The sequence below is a fragment of the Echinops telfairi genome, unplaced genomic scaffold (genome assembly GCF_000313985.2).
Source record: "Echinops telfairi isolate 266 unplaced genomic scaffold, ASM31398v2 ScPeMD7_7463;HRSCAF=8501, whole genome shotgun sequence".
In the NCBI taxonomy this organism is placed as follows: Eukaryota; Metazoa; Chordata; class Mammalia; order Afrosoricida; family Tenrecidae; genus Echinops; species Echinops telfairi.
Window position 1 is genome coordinate 3,210,343 of NW_022111363.1, and position 23,416 is coordinate 3,233,758.

The following is a 23,416-nucleotide window of genomic DNA, read 5'->3' on the forward strand; positions in this document are numbered from 1 at the left end:
TCAACACAGCTATGTCTTTTGAGGCTCTGGCCGGGAGGCGGTATATTCCATAAGCTGCATCTTTTCCCTGAATGCTAGGAAGACCAGAAAGTGGCTGAGCTAGGGCTGCTCACTGCCTTGCAGTGTATGCTGGGCAAGAGGATGTCTTCCAGCCACGAAGGCCCTTTGCTAGTCAGAGAGATGCTGGGGCTATGGGTGCAGAGGTGTGCCCAAGGGGGCTCCTGCTCTGTGTCCAACTCCCGTGGGATCCCCAGGCGGGCCAGGCTGGGCAAGGAGGAAGCGCCCCCGGCCCCAAAGAGGAGCAGCAGCATCACAGCTCAGCCTGGAAGAAAAGAGACCGTCAAAGAGAAAGTCGGATGATCAGGAGCTGGAGGGTCTTGGGAAATGGGGCAACCTGGCAAACCTACTCTCCTGGCTGAAGCTTTTTGCTTCTCTCTGTACGAGGGCCTTGGAAGTCGCGTAAGCCACTCTCCTCTGTGTCTGAAACTCCTCTCCACAAAGGATCTGCTCGCCCCACTCTCTGCCAGTGCAGAGAGCCCCACACGCTAAGGTCACTGTGTTTAGCAGGGGTCTGTCACCTGAGGAATTTCAGCCTTTAATAAGGTGGGATCTTGAGCTGTCACTTGCTGGGAGGGGGATTATTTGAGTGTATAGGGTTGTTTGAGAGTCTTTCAAGTTAAACGGTAAGGATGGTGAGGTCCCTCAGGGGAGAGGGGGGCACCACAGGTGGGACAGGCACACGCACCTTCCGGACAGTGTAGATCCAGTTGAGGTAGGCTGTGACTTTTGTGTAGACTCCTGGAGTGCTGGGCCCCCCACAGCCGTGACCCCAGCTCACAATGCCCACCACTTGCCACTGGTCAGACTGGTACATCAGGGGCCCTCCGCTGTCACCCTGTGAGAAGCCGGAACAAAGACCGCTGGGAGGATAAGTAGGGAGGTGGGCTTCTCCTTCCCCTCCCCACCTAAACTGGCCCATCTGCCCCAGACAGTTCCCAGGAACAGGGGTCTCCCCTGACCTGCCCTCATCTCCTTTGCTCATGCTATCCCTGCAGACTGCACCACCCTTCCTTTGGGTCCTGTCTGTGGTCAAGCAGGTCGTGGAAATATTGCTCGACTTCTCGTGGAGATTCACAGTGTGCTCAGCAAACAGACGGCTCTGAGGGGAGGGGCGAGGAGCCTGTTAGTGCAGTGGTTAAGAATTAGGGAGCCGACAGAGGTTGATGGTTCAGAACCACCGCTCTCTGTCTGTGGGAGAAAGATGTGGCAGCCTACTTCTTTCAAGAGGGACAGCCTGGGAAACCCCACGGGCAATTGTCCTCTGTCCTCGAGGGTTGCTATGAGCTGAACGGACGTGGTGGCAACCATGCTTTGTCTTTGTCCAGTGGGTCCCGCAGCAAGAAAACCGATGATCTCTGTCTAACGTAGTATTTCCCAAATAGATTTAACCACTTGCTGACCTTGCTGAGTGCCTATTTTGTGCCAGGCCCTGTTCTTGGTCATTAAATCCAATTCAGGTTAAAAACCAAAGATCCCTGTAATCAGGGAGCTTAGAACTAAATGGGAAGAGAAAGATATTAACCAAGCATGCTATTGGATAGACAAAAACATGTCAGATGTGAGAAGTACACTGACTTGGCTTTCTGTCCTACCACATTCCACAGCTCTTGGGTCTGGATTTCCTCCCTTAGGACCAGATTGACCAACCGCTTGTTTATACATCACCACTGCCCCCTATGAAAGGGAACTCCCTGCGGGCAGGCGGTATCCCCCAAACCCAGCATGATCCTGGCTAGCTATCAGCCACCTCTTGCCTGAAGACAGCAGTCAGGGTTAAAGGGATTCAGGTGAATCGAACACACTCAGGAGGCCCTGGGGTGGGGAGTGAGGCTAGAGAAAGGGATTGCTAAGTAGTCCTGATGGTCGGTGAGGATGGAGTGAGGTGTCCTGCATCAGAGTTTGGACAGCATGAGATGGGCTCTCTCTAGCTTAGTTCAGCAGCTTGGGGACAGCCACAGAGAAGACAGAGCTAGAGAAGCCTCCTTGAGGGACTCATCCTCCTACAGATGATGGGACAGAGGGTGAATAGAGTGAGTAATGTCATCTTTGTGTAGGAAATCCACCTTTAAAACCCTTCTGCTGTTTTCTATGATCCATCCATCCGTCTGTCCATCCATCCATCCATCCATCCATCCATCATCCATCCATCCATCCTTATATCCTCAGCTTTCTTTCTTCTCTTCTTTTATTCCACATTGAGTGTCCACCATATGCATGGCTTCATGTGGGATATGCAGCATCAGAGCTTTCTGGTCTCACCAAGGGCCACATCCCTAGCCATGGGATTCCACAATCACCTGGCAGGTGTCCACGCCGCCTTCCAGGATGCCTGCACACAGCATCTTCTCTGTGACTTCCCCCTGGTAGGCATCCTCTGCGTTGCACCGAGTGCTGTCAATGACCTGAACGGATGCCTGCAGCAGCGCGTCAGACATCTTCCCTGGGAGGTTGAGAACACACTCACATTCCCATTTCTACCTTTAACCTCCAACCTCCTACCTTTAACCTCCAACCTCCTACCTTTAACCTCCAACCCAGGCAATTTCTCTTGGTGTCAAAGTATTTCGATTTTTGTTTGACACCCTGGTGCTTGGACCTTCAGGGTGAGTTTTGGGGAAGGATGGCCCTCCTTCCTCCTGCCCTATGGTTCTAAGCCCAAGAATTACTTACCTCCATTCTGTTCTGTAAAGCCCCATCCGATAACCCAGAGCGGGGTGGCTGGCGTGAGCTCTTCATCAGAGAAGGGCAGGCAGATGGGCCTGACTGTACCTGCCAGGAATGGAAAAGAAGAGGGAGACCCAGGGATTTGGGAGGGTCAGATGAGTAGATCTGAAAAGATTCATACCAGGCTCTACATAACACTAGTCCCATGGGAGCTTAATAGAAGTGGTCCCCAGTCTGATAATAGAAGGGTTCTGCAGTCAATTCAGTTTTTAAAAAATGTTCATTAAACACAATAAAACACTCTTTGAAAACCCCTTTTGTATATTTTAGTATTCGGATGTGCCTATGACTCTCCAGGGAGAGAAATACAGTATGGAAATGTTTCTCAAACTTACTTGACGGTGGACACCCTCTTTACCCCAAGGGACCAATGTCCACAGTTAGAAATGCTGTTCTAAATTATGCTGAATATAAGTCATCTACTATAACTGCTCGCAGACTCTCTGACCTCCCTGCTCTCTACCACCGGAGAGCGCCAACAGGAGCGCAGGGACTCCTTGGCGAAGGACTGTGCAAGTTCCTGGGCGTTGGTTGGGGTGGGAATGGGTTAGATGGTCTTTTAAGTCTCTTGAAACTCCAAGGGATCTTGGAGTTTGCTGCTTGGATCCATTTGCCGCTTACTTGAAGTGCTCTAAATGGAGAAAACAGACCCGTCTCGGTGGGGGATGGCATGGCGTGTTAACTGGCCATGGCTGTCAGTGAGGTTAGGCTAATGTATTGGAAACAAATATTGTTGGAAACAAATGGGAAACCCGAGGCTTTGAGTAGGGGGAGTGGGTGTTCAACGCCACTTAGCAAGGTAGTGACGGAGTGGAAGGGACCGGGCAATCCCAAGTACCATCTCTCACCTGAGAGCGTGAGCGAGGACTGCAGCTTCACGAGAGCAATGTCCTTTTCTTTGGGGTACATGGTGTTGAACTCAATGATGAAGATTTTGGCCACAGGCAGGGATGGGAAGCTGCCCAATTTGTCTGAGCCGACCCTCACCTTCCAATTGGACACATCCAGGTGTTTCCTGGGACCAGAGAAGAGCTGAGTTCAGACCTGAGCTAAGTATGCTGAATGCTGAGTCCCCCCGGCTCTGCCAATTCCAGTGCTGGGTGTGCCAGCCGTAGGAGGCAACATGGTAGTGGTGGCAGGGAATGGTGGGGAAAGGGCAGTCTGAGGAGAACCTACCCAAAGCCAAGCTCAACAGGGGGCTTTGACTGTTCTTCCCCAGTCATAACTACCCCAGGCAGCATTCAGCTGGAGAGCTGGGCTAAGCGCTACTCCCAACCTCCAAAGAATAGAGCCGCTGGCACTGACAGTCTGCCCTCACGCCCGCACGACTGTTTATTGTCTGCATGGCTCACGTGGTGCTTGTCTTGAAAAAGGAGCCCTGGCAGCTTGCTGTTTACTCTTTACGCATGGGACTGCTAACTGCAGGCTCAGCAGTTCAAACCTATATAAACCTCCAACCTCAGACACCCGGTGGAGTAGTTCCACTCTGCACCACAGGGTGGCTTTGAGCTCGAACGGGCTGGAGGCCAGTGGCTGGTTGGTTGCTACCCTGTTTCCCCGAAAATAAGACAGTGTCTTATATTAATTTTTGCTCCCAAAGATGTGCTAGGTCTTATTTTCAGGGGATGTGTTATTTTTCCATGAAGAAGAATACGGTACACATTTATTGTTTATTGTTTTATTAAAAGAGACCTCACACTTCCTGTCTGCTCCGGCTGCGCTGCGGCCAACAGTGAGCTGGTGCTGCTACGGTCCAATAGCTTCGGGGTGTGTGTCTTATTTTCGGGGAGGTCTTATTTTCGGGGGGATGCCTTATATTTCAGCGAGAGGAAAAACTGCAAGTAGGTCTTATTTTCGGGGGAGGTCTTACTTTCAGGGAAACAGGGTATGTACTTGCACAGTCCGTCTTTTCTCCTGTCCGTTGACACTCCTTTGTGTACAAGAGCACTTTTCTAAGCAAGAGTTTCGTGGATTTTGTTAGATTATCTGGAAGGGTTTGGAACCAGTGGCCTGGTGCTTCGTCCCTAGTACGTTGAGTGAATGAGTGAAAATGAAGAGGGCTTAGGTGTGGATTTTCCCTAGAGACATAGAAAGTTCCATCTGTCTGTAGAGAAGCTATAATTATTATTGTGGCTTTTTTAAGTTTCTAGGTATAAGAAGAGAGTTGCAGTGACTCTATACCCTGGGAGCATTTTGTTGAAGGTTCTAGGTAACAGCTTGCCTATATGCGATGGGGGCAGTTGAGTGGAGGTAGAGACTGGGCATCTGATAGGTCCTCACCAGGCAGTAATCAAGCTGGGGGACCAGCACTCTATATAGAGCACCACTGCCTAGTGAAGGAGATTCCATCCAGTGCCTTATTGGGGCGGTCAAACTCTAGCACATGGCTTCTAGGAGGACAATATCATCGGATGAGGCCATCTGACACGTTCAAAGACAGGGGCTGAGTCACTACAACCCCTTCATGCCTTTGATCCCTCAAGGTCACTTCGCCACCTTGGGCCATACCTGAAGCAGTGGGCTGCTGTGAGGATCCAGCGGTGGTCCAGGATGCTCCCTCCACAGATGTGCTGTTTGTTGTGCTGGACGCTGACCTGCCAAGGCCAAGAATCCACAGAGGCCTTCTGCCCGCCCACCACCCGAGGGGCCTTCAGACTCTCCCCACAGGCTGGGCTCGGTGGGGAGGAGGGAGAAAGCCAGAAGTCAGGCTCGTAGGGGTTAAGGTTGCCTCCCCTTGGAGCTCAATGTCTATCCTGAGCGAGGAGGCCCGGGTGAGTGTTCCAGGAGTGTGGGGGAGGCCACTTTTGCATTATTCACAGGGAGGTGCCCGCTGCCCCAGACCACAGTCTCCCCAAAGCTTCCTGCCTTCTTTCTGGCTTTGGCTTTGGATGTGTGTAGGCGTTCAGCTTGTGAACACGGGCGTGACTATTATGCTGGGAATTCGTGACCTTCAAACCAAACAGTGATGCAGAATGATGAAAATCTGCCCAGGTGGAATGTCCCCAGCTGCCTGTGCTGAGTAACAGTGAACAGATGCCCACAAGAAAGCCTCCAAAACTGGTTCTCTCCATCCCTGGCTTCACCTTTCCCCAAGCCCCTCCCTTCGTGATGCATGACTTTCCCAGTCTGATAGCTTGTCTTCTCCTTGTCCTGGCTTGTCCTGTCAACCCTATCTCCCTACCCCACCCCCACTCTCTGGAAGGCACCGCTGCAGCGGCTGCTGTCAGAGGGAAGGCCACCACCCTAACTTCTGGGCCTGGCATCAAACCAGACAGAGGCTTTTCAATTTCTAATTTCTAACACTGCGTTCAACATGTCCCCTCACTCTCTTGCCAAAGCCCCTTGGTAGGCTTGCTTGTAGAGTTGAGTTTAAGCTTCTGTTCCTCGCAGCTTCTTGCTGTCCTTATACAAAGTCTCTGTCTAGTCAAATGCATACACTTGTAGCTCCTCCCAAAAGCCCTTCTGGTTTTGCTCAAGAAGGTACTGCCATCCCGCCCCGGTTTAGCTCAATCATTAACCAATTCAACAGCTTTGCATGGAGGGCCTAGTGGTCTCCGGGACACAGGCTAGGATGCTAGAGGGGTGAGCCAGATAAGCAGACAGGCATAGTCCCTTCCCTCCTGAAGCCTACGGATTCCTCCTCACGGCTTAGTGTCTCCTTGCAGGTCATGCAACCAGTCTGCCCTTGGCCTGGCCATCGCCTGCCCGTTGTTGGCCGGCCCTTTGTGGTGGCCATGCGTACAGAAGGCCCTGTCTTCCCCGTAAGACTGGGGGCTCCTCAAGGGAGTATCTGTGACTTGTGTAGCATTTCAGTGACTTTGGTGCTGCTCAGTGATGTTCAGATGACATGATCATTCATTCATTCATTGGCTGCCCATCATGTGTCAGACCCCACCCACTAGTACAGTGGGGCTCACGATGAAGTGTGAGGATCCAACAGGGAAGCATTCCTTCTGCTAAGTTGCAAAGTCAGCATCGATGGTCTTGCTCTCCGAATGCTGTCCATCCTACCTGGCCTCGGATCTCTTCTTACTCAAGGTCCATGGGTTCTGTTGTTCCCTTCTGACCTCCTGAGGTCTCCATTGATTGGTGGACTAATGGATCGCTTTGGAAAATGAACTTCAGAGAGGCTAGGTGAACTACTCCAGTCACACTGGGAGTCAGTAGGGCTGCGACCCAGGTGTCCCTGCAATCTTCCCCTTGAGCTTGCAACCCAGCCTGGCACTTCCCACATGCCCCCCTGCATTGCTCTTGGTCCAGCCACCAGTCCTTGAGAGAGTAGCAGCCAACTCCTCTACTTGACTGGCATCTTCTACCTTCAGCTCACACCTGGCAGCCTTCGACATGTTCTAACTCTTTCGTAAATTTTTGATAAATTGAAGGTGGAGCATCTGACCTTGGATAAGTGACCTGATTGTGACAAAGGAGGTCTACGAGGGCCCTGACTCGGGTTGAGGAGGGAGTCGGAGAGAGTATCACCCTTCCCAGGGTTCTCGATCTTTCTCCCCGAAGAAAGAGACCTTCTTCTAGGTTTCTGCTCAGGCTTTGTGCCAGTCAATGGCAGGAGGGCGTCCTTAACGTGAACCACCTGAAGCATCATCAACCTCACTGAGTTAGTTAATTGTGCCAACCTGGCCAATAATCACATGTGGGGCTAATTGAAAGGCGGAGGGATAAATGGGTGGTGAGCCTCGCCTTTCTAGTTCTCGGGTCTCTTGCTTTGTGGTGGTTGCACCAGGTGCAGCTGCCTTAGCAGTTCCCTGCTTCAGCTTGCAAGATTGACTTCCTACAAGACATCCCCAAGGAAAAGCTACATGGACCTATCCCGATGCAGCCCTGGGTGCTGGAGCAGCCGTGTGGAGACCCCTGCTAGTGCTGAGATGCTTGTTCGTTCACTGACTCAGCTTTCCTCCTGCAGTCGGCATCATTGCCTCTGTTTTGTGAGGTGGAGGACTTTGTGGACTGGTGTTGGGTTAATGGGTTAATGTTGGACTTGTGGGCTTGGGCAGCATTGGGTTGGGATGTTTTCGTGATGCACATTTTCTTTACATAAAACTCTCTCTTATACATGAGTTGCTGTGGATTTGTTTCTCCAAAGTACCCAGACTAATACACTCACAGATCCCCAAAGCAGGCATGGTAGATCAACACAGAGGGAGGTGGCGTCTGAGAGACTGAAGGATGAGGGTGGAGGCCTTTCTCCCTCCCTGCTCATCGCTGGCCAAGGGCCCAGATCCTCAGAGGGGGCATACTCACCAAGACAATTCAGGGAGACCAGGGAGCCTGAGAGACATGGTCTGGAAAGAGAGACAGACGCAGTGGCCCTGTGTTTTCTGCTTCTTCCATGACTGGGAGGAGGGATTTGGGTGTTATGGACACTATTGCATCGAGGTCCTCTCGGGACCATCTGGGAAATTTGGGACCGGAAGAGTCGTGGCTGCATAGAAACTGCAGCCACGCCCAGGTCAAAGCAATTCAAAATACTCGGAGTCAACAGCCCACTCTTGGCTCCTGGCAGCCCAAGATGGGAGAGAACCAACTTCGAATGGTCTCCTGCACTGCGGTGCAGACATGCCCAGAGGAGGAACAACGGGATCTCGATGGGATTCTAGGCAAATGCTCATTCGGCCACCAGCCCTGTTCTTTGCAAGGTTTCCTCTTTGATGAATAAGCAGCCCTCAGCAATATCTTGGAATGCTAAGAAGCCGGCATCCTCTCTGAGCTGCTGGGCTGCGGTGCGATAGAGTCTGCTTAGATGCCGTGCTCTGAGCAGGGCCGTGAGGTCTGTGAACAGGTCATTGACGAAGGCCGGACATATCTTTCCCTGGCGAGCTGGGAACGTGAGGAGGCCTTCCTCTGGCCTGGACAAGTGGCAGGGAAGGACGAAGTGGCCTCTGGAACCTTGCCTGCTGGCTTTATTAGGAATCTAAACTCGCCGGAGAAAGCATACGGTTTTATCCTCAGACTGATGGAAGGTCACTTCATCTGCATCCTTGCTCCATCGCCCTGGACAGCTGTCCATTAGGAGACCTCTCTGAAATGTGATTCTGTAGCTCTCAGGGTTTAATGGTCTGCCTGGCGAGGAGTTCTCCCTGTTGCCTGACTTACTTTCCTTTTGCTGCCAGTCTGTTCAGGGGAGCGCCGGGCTGCAGTCCTCATAGCAGCGCCCAGCCGTAGCTCTTTTTGTAGGCCAGAAGGTGTGTACCCTCTAACTTACCCACTCGAGTTCTGCACACGAAGTTCCTGGCCGTTTTCTGTGACTTCAGCGACTTCCAGATCCTGGGCTGGCTCCATCACCACTGCTCGAAAGGTGGGTTCGCTGCTCAGATTGGGAGGAAGAGAGCGTTGTGAGCGCGGAGAGCAGCGTGAGACTGTGGGGGAGTAGCCTCCACTCCTAGAAGAGAGCCCCTGGTGGGGGCTGGCAGGGCAGGGGCAGTGATGGAGTGCCATCTGGTTTGTTAGATGATAAAGGGCATCTCAGGACTTAGCTTCAGGCACATTGCTGCCGCAGCCTTGTTTTCTCGGGTGGGGAAAGCCTTGCCCAGAGGCCAGATTTCTGGAACAATGGTAGGGGATCCTCATTCCTAACACCCAGCTCTTTCCCTATTTTAAATGGCACTCACACTTTGTTCCCACAATCTCTCTTGTTCACAGGGTGTGTGCACAGGGGTGGGGGGGGGAGGCAAGACGAGAAGGCAAAGGGACCCGCGTGATCTCTCTCCTCACATTGGAGGAAGCTGGAGAGAGCATCTTCCAGGGACCTCCAAACAAAGCATTTCCCCCCAATTTAGTAGTGGGGCTACTTTTTCGATAGCGCCAAAGGGGAGAGGCTAGGGCTGAACGAGTTTTAAGATAAATCTAGACAAACATATCTCTTACTTGCCCAATCTCTCTCTCTCCTAATCTATGTCTTCTTTCTTTCTGACCCTAGATGTAAGGCTGCCCTCCTGCAGGAAGCCTTCCCTGATTAATGGCATCTCCCTGATTGTCCTCACTGTCCCTGGGGGTGATTCTGACTCCATTGCGGTGGGCCAACTTTTTTAGGAGCCTTGTGGCATAGTCAGCTATGCTCTGAGCTACTAACCACAAGGTCAGAGGTTTGAGGCCGCCAGCCTCTCTGAGGGAGAAAGATGAGGCTCTCTACTCCTGAAAAGATCGAAAGTCTTGGCATCCCCAAGTGGCAATGTTCCTCTGTCCTATAGGGACACTACGAGTCTGACCGGACTCGATAGCAATGAGTGTGAGGCTTTTTAGGTTCTCAGATTGTTCTTTTTCAGAATCTGCCTCCTCCAGCCCTCTCTCTTCCTTCCCCACCAGTCATGCTCCCACCAGCGCTCACCCAGCGCTGCAGCCAACCCGAGGTGCCGGCTCCCTCGCATGCTTTCCCGTGCCCATCAGGGATGCCAGTCCTACCTGGTGGGCCCTGGCAGGGGGCTTAGGAAGGCTGCTGACTGGGAGTGCTGGGCTTCACTTTAAGAACCCTCAAGGCCTGGGTCCCCCTGCCCCGCCCCCCTTGCTCTGATTCTAGTTTGATGTGTGACCTTGGGCAAGTCACATTCTTCCTCTAGTTGATCTAAGTCTCAGTTTTCCTCTCTGTAAAATGATGGGTGGACCAGATGATCGGTCCCCAGGGTCCCTTCCACCCTGAACCACCATCTGTGGTCTGGTGGTCGGAGGATGAGAAGGGCCGCCACTCCCGGGGGAGGGAGGATTGTGGAGCAACCTGGGACCCCGTGAGAAGAGGGACCGTCAGTGGTGGAAGGAATCACTGCCACGAACACTAGCCACACTTCAGCAATGAGATCCTGATTTTGTAGAGCCCAAGGGCCAGGTGGCTTGGTAGCTTAGCGAGTGGGGGAAGGACAGCAATTCTAAGAGCCTGTCACCTTAAGAACTCCTGGAGACACCCTGGTTTCATAACCGAGACTCAGCCTGCAGTGCCGAGGACAGCTGACACTGCAGTTGGCTGGACTGCAGTGGGAGGAGGGGAGAAGACATGCAGGTGTGGAGCAAGCCTTCTCCGCCCTCTTAGAAAAGAAAGGGGGTGGGTGGGGGTGGGGGGTGCTCTCCAGAGGGTCCTGGGAGTTGCACCCTGAGGTGGGCAGAGAGCAGCAGACTCCTGGGAGCCAAAGAGCAGAGAGGGCAAGTAGATCTGGTCAACTAGCAATGGCTGCTCGGAGCTCTTCTGGGAAGGCCTTTGAGGCTGCTTGAGAGATCCGTGGGAGAGAGTCCCGTGATCGATGCGTGATAGCTGCTTAGTTTGTGTTTTCTTTCTAGTCTCTGGGCCCAATCTCTTAAACTCCAGAAGACGTTTGGGACCTACTCAGGAGAAGAGAAGTTCTTCCCCACTACAGCTAAATACACGGATTCCTTTTCTTTCCTATTTAGGCTTTCTGAGTCATCTGCTTCCTTAGCTCCCCTTCCCCCTCCATTTATAGAGGAAGCCTCCTGGAAAAGGAGGAAATTCCCCACCTTAGAAACAGACTCCGTTCTAGAAGTCCTACGTCCAGGGATGAGGGGCCCTTGGGCACATATTTTACTCCTCTACCTCCGGCTACTTACTCTCCCTAAGCCTAGCTATAAAATAGACATAATAATAACTTTGTGGTATTTTGGTTTTCTGCCAAGATCAAATGAATATATCTATATCTATATCTATATCTATATCTATATCCATATCCATATCCATATCCATACACACACACGAATTTCCATTTTTATCATTATACACCCTTTTGTCTACTCCAGATTTGGAGCTGCTTTTGAAATTGGCTGACAGAGATGTGATTGCTTATGGGGCCCCAGTGAAAACAGGTTTGCTTAAAGTAACTTTCAACCAATGAGACTTTGAGTCAATCAATAATGTTTTGTGTTCGGGGCCACGGGGCAGATTCAGGGCAGATTCTTGCAAAGCCGGGAAGGAGTGAGGGTGGATTGAGAGAAAAAGATAAAAGTCCCAAAAGGAGCTCCTCAGACTGGCTCCCCGGCCTATGGAGGCAGAAGCCAAGTCCCCACATGATGTAACATTAGATAGAGAGGCTGAGCTACTGGCCGAGGAAAGGTGGGTCAGTGACCCGATCTTAACTGTTTACTGATCCTGGCTTGTGGTAATCTGTTAACTCTCCTAATAAAGCCCTTCATTGTGAAAACAAAACAAAAAGGAACTAGAGGTGTGTGTGTGTGTGTGTGTGTGTGTGCGTGCATGGGGATGGAGAGATGGGGACACTTTTTCTTACTCTCAGACTCACTGCTATGATTAGTTGCCAACTCATAGTGACCCTAGAGCCCGGGGTAGAACTGCCCCTTGTGAGTTCTGGAGATCGTCACTCTTTAAGGGAGCAGAAAACCCCATCTTTCTCCCAAGGAGTGGCTTGGGGTTTTAAACTTTGAAACTTGAGGATCACAGCCCAGTGCATAACCACTACGCCACCCACCATGACTCCTGGTGTTTGCTTACTGGCACCTCATAATTACCCTGTGACATTGGTGGTGTTTTCTCCAGTAAACTCTTGAAGATTCCCTTCTAGTTACTTGTTATTGAAAATGCTGGGATCCAAACCCCAGTGCCTGTACCTTTCGGGAAAAGTAAGGAAGGAGGAGAGAGTGAGAGCGAGAGCGAGAGAGGTGGGGCAAGGTATTGCTTCTGGAAGCATGGGTTGAGTACCTGTTATAGCCCATCTGTCCACAGGCTGTCTTGGCCAGAGTTTCCGTGAAGTTGTCATAACAGACGTAGGCCCAGGCCCCCGTGCTGGGGTCTAACACCTGGAGGGTGGATCGGTCCTTGGAGAGGCGGACTGGGTGGGGAGAAAGCTGACTCAGCTGGAGGGCCAGGACTCATTGGCCCCAGTCCTCTCAAAAGCTCACCATGAGACCAGGAATGGGGAGTGTTGTGGAGCCCCAACTCTCTCAACATCAAGGGGCGTTCTCCCATTTGACTCTGTCTGGCTGACTCTAGTTTTGACGCAACCAGAAAGTCTATTCTGACTCCTAGCAACCGTGGTGGATTTTTGGGGGGGGTGGATTGACAGGCTTTTGTTCTGAGAGTGAACTTGAAGCTCTGACTCTCCAGTGGGCAGAGACTGCATTAACCATTTGCACCACCGTGAAACTCCTAAGGGTAGCTTGGGTGACCAGGTATCCTGGGAACAAGCTCCAGGTTGACCTCTGGCCCACGTACAATTATTAATAGTGCTCCCCTTTGCTCTTCTCCGAGAGTGGCCGTAGTGATAAGATGCCTGGGCACTGCATTCATGATCCACCACCATTTGCCCAGCTGGAGGAAACTTCTTGACCAGGGACCTAGGTCCTTCTCCGTGTCTAATCAGAGTGGGGAGTTTGAATGAGAAGTATTATTGGCAGTAGGATGGCTGGTTCCCATAGGCATTTGGCTTCTGATTGAAAAGGTGCAAAAACACGGCATTATTCAGCTCGGTCCCTCAAAGGGCCCGATCCCCATCTTCTGGGCTAGCTTTACTCTTTAGAGCCCAAGTACTGGCTGGTTCAAGTAGGGATAGTCCAACTTAAGAGGGAACGTGGGTTTTTATGTTTAAAACCCCTCATGTTTCTTTGAAGGACTTAGCCCACTCCTGAGACCTAGGAGGCTACCAGAAATACTTCCCTAATGAACAGAAGAACCGATACGAGCCGGTTCAATGGCTTTGCAGCCTCTTTTCTAGTCCCTTCGAAATAACAGATTTCAAGGAAAGGAAGAAACCCTCCAAGGTCATCCAGTGCCCCCCTCAAGCTCATTGGTGACACCTGCTCGATGACATTGTCCTTTCCTCTTTGGTCCACCACGTGTTTACTGCGTGGCTTCGACGCACTAAGTACTGGAGAGTGTAAAGGTAAACAAGACACAGGCTTGCTCTCCAAACCCACAGTAGATATGGAAATTGACATGTAACCGGCAGTGCCACCCAGTGGACCAAGGGGGTCCTGAACTGACTTCCTGTGGTGCCCATCCCCTTGCCCTCTCATTCTGTGGACTCACCTCCTACCGGGGGCCCATCGGGGTAGTTCTTGACACAGTGCTGCTCGTCCTCCCCCGAGGCACAGTTCTCCTCCCCATCGCACACCTGTCTCCGGGGGATGAAGTGGAGGGGCTGCCCGCAGAGGAAATAGTACTTGTCCAGGATCACTTTAACTAGAAGACAAGTTCAGGGAGAGGCAGAGAGGGCTGAGGACCAAGTAGGTGGCTGGCGGAGGGAGAGGCTGGGCTTCCCTGAGACTAGTGCTGGGCTTGGAGACAGGCAGTTCTGGGCTCCAGGACCAGGTCTGACCCTTAGGAGCCTGGTCCCGAGCCTTGGTTTCTTTATCTGTAAAGCAGAGGGAATAACACCTGCCCCACACCTTCAGGAAGGTGGAGAACTTAAGGAGCTTCTTACCCCCAGGTGCTGGCCTCATATCCTGGTAGCAGAGAGAACTGGGAGCCCAAAGACCTGAGTCTCAGCCCATCTTTTGCCTCCTGCTGTGTGACTTGAGGCTGCTCAGTTTCCCCGCCCTCACAACAGGGTGCTAGCATTGGCTTCAGAGGGTCTGTGAGAACATGTAAGGAGCTGGAAGTGTCTTGTAGTGACTAAGAGGCCTCTTCTGTTTGGGTTTCTTATTCCGTCTGCTGCCTTCAGATTCTGTTGCTCCTTCGGCCTCTTGGGTTGATGGAAATGCATCTGTGTGTGTGTGTGTGTGTGTGTGTGTGTGTGTTTCACCTCACAGGGGGTGGGGATTTCATTTCTTCCCCCTTGCTTAGGACTCACAGCCAAACACCCCTGCCAGGAAGACGGTTCTTCTTGTCTAACTCAGCTCCCTTGGACTAATGCTGCCCACTCCAGCCCAGCTTCTGTCTCCGCTGTCCATTAGAGTTGGGGGGAGCGTCTCCAGAAGTCCCACCACTTAGCCCTGTTTCCCAGGCGTTTCCTTAGGGAATCCTGACAGCAGGAGGCACGTGTGTGTGTATCATTTACCCCTGTTACAAATAAGGAGACCGGGGCTTAGGAAGTGAGTGCACATCTCCGAAAGCCCGGCTTTGCATCGGGGTCTCGCTCTTGGCACAGCACCTGTTGGCCCGGATGCTCCTGGCTTGGGTGAAGCAAGAGTGATGGAGGAGGTTAGATATTTCCTAGTCTTCCTATCAGGAACCAGGTCAAGGCAAGATCACTCCAGCCTCCAAGGACAAGACCGGGTCACAAGTGGAGGGGCCTCCCGCAGTGGCTGGAGGCAAGGACAATTGCGAGGATGGCACAGTGTGAGGCATCCTGTCCTGCTGCAGGATGTGGGTCTCTTGCTGAGTGAGAACCGGCTTGATGGCACCTGATAGATCAACAACCCCGGATAGCAGCCTGTGCTGCCTTCTCTGAGTGCAGAGAGGACCCAGGGCATGGGGGCCCAGGGCATGGGGGCCCCTCAAGGCCTGCTGGCACAGCAAGAGCTCGACTTGAAATTAAATTATGGCCTGGTGCTTGCCCTGGCTTCCTCGGGGCACAATTGGCCATCTCTCTCCACCGTGGCAGGGTATGCACTCAGAGAGACACACTCATTTTCATATTCATCTGAATAAAACGATTGAAGGCGGCCAATCGGATGCCGCTGGAAGGCTACCACCACACTGGGCAGCCCAGGGGCAAGATGAACCGCCCTGAGGTTTTCTGCACCTTCTATGCCTGGGCTCTCAAGGATTCTGGCTGTGGTTGTGGGCCTGCGTGTCCTAGATAGAAATAGGCAGGACTTCTCAGGAGGGGGACCTGTACCTCTCCTGCGGCCACACCTCCTCCTCCCGGGCCTCCCTCTCAGGCGTGGAGTCAAGAGTTGGACCAGATGACCTCTGAGTGTCCTCTGAGGAGGCTGTGACCACAGCTGGCAATGCCACCCAGGTTACAAGCGCAGGTTCCTGAAAGGCCAGCCATCGTTCCTGGTCGGCAAATGCACGAGCCCAGCAGGAGGACGCCGCATTCACCCAGCCCCGTCTGTTCTCCGCTGTGACACACACTCCCTCGTGGTTGTCACACAGCCCTGGGAGGGAGGCTGGTGTTTGACACACGGAGGGAATGAGGCTGAGAGACGCAGGGTGCCTAGCTCAAGGTCACATAATCAGCCCGTGGCAGCACCAGGACGTGGGTTCCAGTCTCCCGGACTCTACTCCCTGCTGGGAAAGCTGGTGGGAGGGGACGGTCAGGACTTTGTCATTGGCAGGCAAGAGAGCGGAGAAGGTGGGCCTTTCCCCCCAGCGACATGGCCAACAGCACCACTCAAGACGACACCAGGATGAGCCCGCTAGAGGCGGAGAGGCGCCTCCTGGGCGCCCCCTGCCTGCTCAGGAGCAGAAGCGCCCCTGCTCCCCAAGCGCGCGCTGCACCTGGGCCCGGAGGCGGCGGGGGCGTGGCCGCCATGCAAATGCTCCGCGCGGGTTTGCACCGCGGAAGAGCATCTGCGGCAGGGCAGGCGGGGGCTGAGCTCGCCACCTCCTTTCCTGCCAGGAGCTATCTTCCACGAAGTGGGGAGACACACGTGGGTAGACAGTTTCACCGCCTCCTGCAGTCATCTGCAGATCACCTGCCTCTCACTCTGTGGAGGTGGGAGGATGCAGGGAGAGGGGGCTTCTGAAGGTGGGGCGGGACCAGCCACGTTCTGAGGGGGTGAAGGTAGGGTGGGGCTGTCACTTACTGAGGACAGCGACGACAATGATGGTGGCCAGACTCAGCACGGCGGCGATGATGGGGACCCCCACCTTTTTGAAGGTCTCCAGGGAGGTTCGAGGTTTGCGCAGGGGGGTGACACCTGTAGGGAGACATGAGCCAGGAGTCATTGGAAGACGGTCCTTGACAAAGTCCACAGCCTCCTGCTGGCTTCACAGCGCCTCACCTCCTTTCACTGATTCAGGTCTGACATACAAACCCGAACCAAACTCACTGCCACCTGACTCATGGCCACCCTATGGGACAGAGTAGAACTGTCCCGGGGGTTCCCAGGCTGCTCAAATAGCCTCCCGCCCCTGCTGCCTGCTTCTCAGCCTATCCTAGCCTGCTCCACTCCTGTTTGGCCTGCCCTGGGGAGAGCATAGGGCCGCTTGGATGAGTGCTTTGGCACACACCAGCCTCCTATCATTTATTCTCTTCCCTGGACATTTTAAACTATAAGCTTGAGGAGATGCTGTGGTGGCATAGTGAGCCATGAGTTGGGCTGCTAACCCAGAGGTCAGCAGTTCGAAACCACCAGCAGTTCTCTGAGGGAGAAAGATGAGGCTTTCTGCTTCTGTAGAGAGTTACAGCGGCAAAAACCCACGGGGGGCAGCTCTGCCCTGTCCTGTAGGGTCGCCCTGAGTCAGAGTGGACTCCGTGGAAGTGAGTTTATAAGCTTGAGGGCAAGGACCTCTTACACACACACACACACACACACACCTCTAAACTCACCACCACTGAGTGGATTCTGCCCAACTCCTAACCTTTTCCCCACCATGGCTCCTTGCCTCCAGCCCAGTAGGTAGTGAGTATACTGGAAGCTAAACCAGCTGCTGTGGGGCCACACTTCCCACTCAGGGTGACCTGATGTGTGTTGGAGCCAGCCAGTGCCCCACAGGGCTCTCAATGGCTGACTTTTCAGAAGCAGATCACCCCTTCTTTCTTCTGAGGTGCCTCTGGTGATTGGCAGCCAAGCACATTATCCATTTGCATCAAGTAGAGTTTTAATAAATACTGGTGGGTGAATGTGCCCTAGTGACCTTTATTTCCAGTTCAATTCAATAGTGAGTCCCTAACATGGCCCTTAGGAGCCCTGGTGGTATAGCGATTACATGTTGGGCTGATAACCACAAGGTTACCAGTTTGAGGCCACCAGCTGCAAGAGCAAGAGGAGGCTCTCTACTCCCTGGAGAGTTACTGCTTCTGAAACCCACAGGGCAGTTCTACCCTGTCCTCAAGGGCTGCTGTGAGTTGGAATCGACTTGATGCAGTGAGTTTTGAGAACGTGGCCCTGTCTTTTTAAAAAAAAATCATTTTATTGGGGGCTCGTGCAACTTTTATCACCATCCATCCATCCATCCATTGTGTCAAGCACATTTGTACATTTGTTGTCATCATCATTCTCAACATATTTTCTTTCTACTTGAGCCCTTGGTATCAGCTCCTCATTCCCCACCGCCCCACCTCCTTCATGAACCCTTGATAATTTATAAATTATTATTATTTTTTCATGTCTTACACTGTCCGCGATGTCTCCATTCACCTACTTTTCTGTTGTCTGTCTCCCAGGGAGGGGTTTATGTATAGATCATTGTGATCGGTTCCTCCTTTCTACCTCACCTTCCCCCTCCCCTCCTGATATCTCTACTTTCATTATTGGTCCAGAGGGGTTTATCTGTCCTGGATTCCCTTTGTTTGTGTTTCCAGCTCTTATCTGTACCAGTGTACATGCTCTGATCTAGTGGGATTTGTAAGGTAGAATTGGTGTCATGATAGTTGGGGGGCGGGGGGAGGAAGCATTAAAGAACTAGAGGAAGTAGTATGTTTCATCGGTGCTATACTGCACCTGATTGACTTGTCTCTTCCCCGCGACCCTTCTGTAAGGGGATGTGCAGTTGTGGCCCTTGTCTTTAAGGAGATTATAAATTGGGGGAAGAGGCAAACAGGGACCCAACTCTCAGTCTTAGCCGGCCAAAGGTGATCGATGTGGCACCAGAAGCATTGTCAAATGTAGGTGGATGAAAGTGCTCCCAGGGGGTGGCACTTCAACAGGCTGCAGAGCAGAAGGTCTGTAATTAGCGATGGAGGAGGGAGGACGCTGGGCTACCTGAGTCAATGGCGCTCAAGCCCATGGCCATCGAGTCAATTCTGACCCATCCTGGCCCTGTAGGACAGAGTAGGACGGCTGCTTTGGGTTTCTGGGACTGGAACTCGTTGATGAAGCAGAGGCTCACCCTTGTCCCACAATGGCAATGGCACGGAGGTAGAGAATGGTAAGCTGCGTGGTGGGCCTGGTGCGTAAGGGGAGTCAAGCATGGGGCTGGGGCAGGACTGGGCAAAGGCAGTGGTGGGGAGTCTGGGTGGCATCCTTAAGACAGTGAGAAGTCTTTGAGAACTGAGTGCATCCTTAGAGAGATGGCTCTTGCATCGGGGGGATAAGGGTTGGAACAAAAGAGTTTGGATTTAGGGGAGGCCAGGTGGGTGCTGACTGCTACCTAAAAGTGAGGCAATGCAGGGATAGTGTCCGCTTTCATTGTTAGCCAGGTCAGTGAGAAAGGCTTCGAAAAGGTAAATGCTCAGGAAGTGCGGGGACTGCTTCCTGGAAGTCCCCTGCCCTGGCAGGCAGGGGCAGGGCCGGGTCACTCAGGAAAGCTGGGTGGGTGTGATGACAGCCCTGCGACACGCTAAAGAAGGACTCGGAGGTTGGAGCCTCTGTTTGCTGTGGGACCGAAAACCAAACAAAAACAGAACTTCAGAAAACCAACAAAAATCCAGTTGCCACCGAGTGAATTCAGACACGTGGCCACCCTGTGGGTGTCAGCGTAGAGCAGGGCTCCTGGAACATGCAGTGGCTGAGTGTCCACAAGTAGCTCCCTAGGCAGGAGCCCTGGTGGTGTAGTGGTTACTCGATGGGCTGCTAGCGGCATGGTCAGCAGTTTGAAACCCCCAGGTGCTCCGAGGGGGAAGACAGGACTTTCTACGCCCGTAAAGAGTTACAGCCTGGGAAACCCACAGGGACAATCCTACCCTGTCCCACATGGTCTCTGTGAGTTGGCATCCACAGGATGGCAGTGATTTTGCTTTTCTTTTTAAAGTTTGGGTTCTTAGGCACCGGTGAGTGGCCTTAAACGGCTAATGTGTAGGTCAGTAGGTTAGCACGTAGCCATCGCTCCCAGCGAGGTTCTCCTTTCTGCTGGGCAGTGCACTGCCTGGAATGACAGTGTCCTGTCATGGCATGGAACAAAGTCCATTTAGAATCCTGGGGGTGTATCACCTTCTTGGGCTCTAGGAACTCCCCACCCACTGCCACCGAATTGATCCCAGCTCACAATGACCCTAGATACCGTCCGTGTCTGAGACTGTAACTCATGGTGGGAGCAGACAGCCTCATCGTTCTCCTACGGAGTGCCTGGTGGGTTTGAATGGCTGACTTTGAGGTCAGTGTGCAACGCTTACCAGACGGCACCACCAGGGCTCCAAAACCTGTCACAAAGTCATCACAAGCGTGCCACTCTACTGTTTTTCACAAGCAAAGGGCATGACGTCGGTTGTCAGCGTGCTTGGCACCTGCTGGCCCGGAGCGGGGAAGCGAGTTCCCCCAGGATGGACAAGCCTTCCCATGTCTTGGGAAAACTACTAAAGAAGCTCTGAAGTCTCGACTTCCTTTTCTAGCATCTTCCAAAGTCCCCTCATTGTGACACACTGGTTAACGTCGGGCAGGGAGTGCACCAAGTCTCCTAATGACACTGTGATTTTACACTCGTTAAGGCTGACCTTTAATCTTCCAACATCCACTGGGGGAAAGCCAATTCCAGAACTGCATACACCTCTGTTTTCCTTTTGGGGATCAGCATCAGCTACAAAGGAGGAGGGTGGGTGGGTGGGGTGGAAGGTAAGTGGGCAAAACTATTGGTCAATTCCAGGGAAAGGAGTAGATAGCATCCAGTGGAAGGCTGGGAAATGGGCCAGATGAGGCAAGGTGATTGTGTGCCACCCACAGCTCTAGGGATGAAACCACCTTTGTGCTCACAGATGCTTCTGATTATGCCCACACACCTGGTGAAATGCCAACGGGCACTTCAGACCATCTCTTCATTCTTCACGAGAGGGCCCTGCCATGGTCCCAAGCACTAGGGGTGGGGTGTGTGTGTGTAGTTGCTACTGTCTTGCTTCTCTTTGGAATGTCCCCGACGAAGTGCATGTCTCATTAACCTCATAAGCCAAACCTGGGGACAGTTCAGACTGGGACCAGGAGTTGTCCTCCCAAATAACCTCTCTCTCTCTCTCTGGCTGTAAGAGGCTGGTAAAATGTGATTTGCCATCATTCCCTCCTCTCCTCATCTCTTCTGGTCTGATAAGCCTCCTCATCCTAAAGTGGATGGCCCATCCGTCTCTTGATGAAGCCCCTCGAGAAAGGGAGGAAGACAGTGCTCCTGGGTTGTCTGTGGTGCGCTAGAGCCACGCCAATTGTCCACATTTCCCCCCCCAACTTCCAGCTTATATATGTAGCGGTAAATTGGGCTTTAAATTGGAATCCTCATGCCACGCAAAGCAGCAAACACTGCAAATAGAGCTTCCCCACTCTCCTTTCCCCAGAATTGGCTGTTACACACTTACCAAGTCCCACCAGCTGTGCCTCTCTTCTTCTCAAAATCCTTGACTGCACTAGCAGTCACTTTCCACCACGTGGTTCAAGCCCCCTAGCTGGTCTTCCTCTTGTCTAGGGTCTCACCAAAGAGCTCAGATAAGCCAGAGCCCACTGAAGCCTCTTTTCACTTCGAGTGAGAGCTGAGTCCTTACAGTAGCCCTCAAGGACCATGTTTCTCTCCCCTGCTACCACTCTGATTTTGATAGTACTCATCCTTTAGAGCCACTGTCAAGGGTCACCTGGCCCCAATGCTGTCCTTGACCGCTGAGCAGTGCTGCTCTCTCCTTCGCACGCTCCCTTCCCCAGGGGCGTCTAGAACAAATCAAAGGTGTGTCTTGGCCCAGTAGCACCCAGTCTGACTCTGGTGGTTCAATCATTGGAAGCCCAGGTGCTCTTTAGGGGACACCATGGGCTACGGATAGATAAATTCCAAAGGACCAACCAGGCCCGGTTTTACTTGCGGAAGATGACACCACTTGTCATCATTAGAAATTCATGACCCTGGTCCATGAAATAAAGAAGCTGTCACAAGTAAGTGAGATGGGCCATAACATTTCTTGATGGGTTCATATTAATTTGTTCTTTGCTCATTTGTTGACGAGCAGGGTAGCAGGAATAGGTATGCATGGTTTAAAAAAAATCTCACGGTGTAAATCTCTTAAATTGGGGAACATTTTATGAACAGAGCTTTCGCCTGTCAATCAAGCAAAAGAGGCCATTTACTTTTCTATAGGTGAAAACACCCTTGCCCAAAGTCTTCCTCAGCAGCAGGATTAGACAGTAAACGCTGTGAGGGGAGCGGTTGGGGCTTATAGAGTGTTATAGCCCAACCCTCAGCTTGGGCCTGGCATACGGCTCCCACATTCTGGTACAATGAGTAATGGAATAAGTGAGCTGGAGAACCACTACTCCTGGGCTCTCAGGTTTATTATCCGGGTTTCCCACGGTACCTCCGCTTTTAGAATGGATGCTGGGATTTGCAATGCTCAGTAAACATTAGTTGAATGATGGATGGATGGATGGATGGAGAATTTGCCACTTAGTGGTAGTGACAGGGAGCACACCCGATGGGTTGGACCCTCTGTGGGACTGAAGGTCCGAGGCTGCTGTAGACAAAGAAAGTCAGACAGGAGCTTACCGAGGCTGTTCAGGGGTCGGTCGCTGTCAGGATCCTGCAAGTGAAGGAGAGGCAGTCAATCAGTGGGAGCAGGGAAGCTCTCAGGCCAGGGCTGGCCCTTGCTCACTGTTTATGGTTTTCTCCCTGCGGAGTCTAAGCTGGGGCTGGTGGTCTCTGTGATACCCAGATAACTCGTTCAAAATGAAAAAATGCAGACATGCACCTATTTGTCCTGGAACAACGAGTTGCTTATGGTAGGCACCAGTTTGCAATCGCAGGGAATGACTGGCTAATGATTCTTCTCTACTGTGTGTTTGTCATGCCTTTATCTATTTTTATAGACACTGTCTTTTTGTAAAAACTTGAACAAACTCTTCATGAAAGAGCCAGTCTCTCTCTCTCTCACTGCCGCCAAGTCGATGCTGATTCAGTGACACGATAGGACAGGGTAGAAGTGCCCCTGAGAGATTCGGAGATGGCGACTCTTAATGGAAGTAGAAAGCCCCGCCTCTCTCCCGTGGGACAGCTGGTGGTTTCAAACAGCTGACCTGCGGAGCACAGCCCAGTGGGTAGCCACGATGCCACAAGGGCTCCGCAAAGAGCCAATGAGTATCCAAAAGATAGACAACCTTATTAGTATACATTAGGCAAGTGCAAAGTCAAACCGAAGCGAGATGTCTCAACACAGACACCAGACCAGGCAATACCAAGTGTTGGGTGGTAGTGTACAGTGGAAAACATGTTTTGGAAAATGCTTGCCCAAATAGGTGAAACATAAACATATGACTATTCTTTGATTCTATGAGCAATTCTACTCTTAGTACATACTCAAGAGAAATGATATGTCTAGCAAAAAGCGTGTATGTGCATGTTCATAGTGGCTTCATTCATAATTGCTAAAAACTGGGAAAATGCAAATGTCAGCTACTTAGAGTGGTTAAATAATTTGTGGTACAGAGCATATATGAAATATACTCACCGCCACTGAGTCCATGCTGACTCACAGCGGCCCCCCGTGGGTTTCTGAGATCATAACTGTTTATAGGAGTAGAAAGCCCAGTCTTTCTCCCGGGAAGCTGCTGCTGGTTTCGATCTGCTGACCATGCTGATTGCAGCCCAACGCATAACCACTACACCACCAGAGTGTAGTGGTTATGTGTGATATGCATATGATATATATACTCATATAATTCAGCA

General features: G+C 52.1%; 1 protein-coding gene across 1 annotated transcript; it reads right to left on the minus strand.

Moving 5' to 3' along the window:
* Positions 1–241: 241 nt before the first annotated feature.
* On the minus strand, positions 242–23,213 carry TMPRSS4 (transmembrane serine protease 4). The gene is made up of 13 exons (XM_013007286.2): positions 23,199–23,213; positions 22,241–22,274; positions 16,441–16,554; positions 13,775–13,927; positions 12,449–12,578; positions 9,002–9,103; positions 8,041–8,081; positions 5,293–5,452; positions 3,633–3,799; positions 2,731–2,829; positions 2,358–2,500; positions 746–895; positions 242–322 (listed from the first exon to the last, which is right to left on the minus strand). Exons 1-13 carry the CDS (start codon positions 23,211–23,213, stop codon positions 311–313), a joined length of 1,320 nt encoding a protein of 439 aa, XP_012862740.1. The 3' UTR covers positions 242–310.
* Between the last annotated feature and the right edge of the window lie 203 nt (positions 23,214–23,416).

Coding starts and splice junctions, on each gene's coding strand:
- TMPRSS4 (XM_013007286.2), bottom strand. Junction 5,453..8,040: donor GGTCTCCCTGAATTGTCTTG/GTGAGTATGCCC, acceptor CACCGAGCCCAG/CCTGTGGGGAGAGTCTGAAG. Junction 2,830..3,632: donor GTCCTCGCTCACGCTCTCAG/GTGAGAGATGGT, acceptor CATTCCTGGCAG/GTACAGTCAGGCCCATCTGC.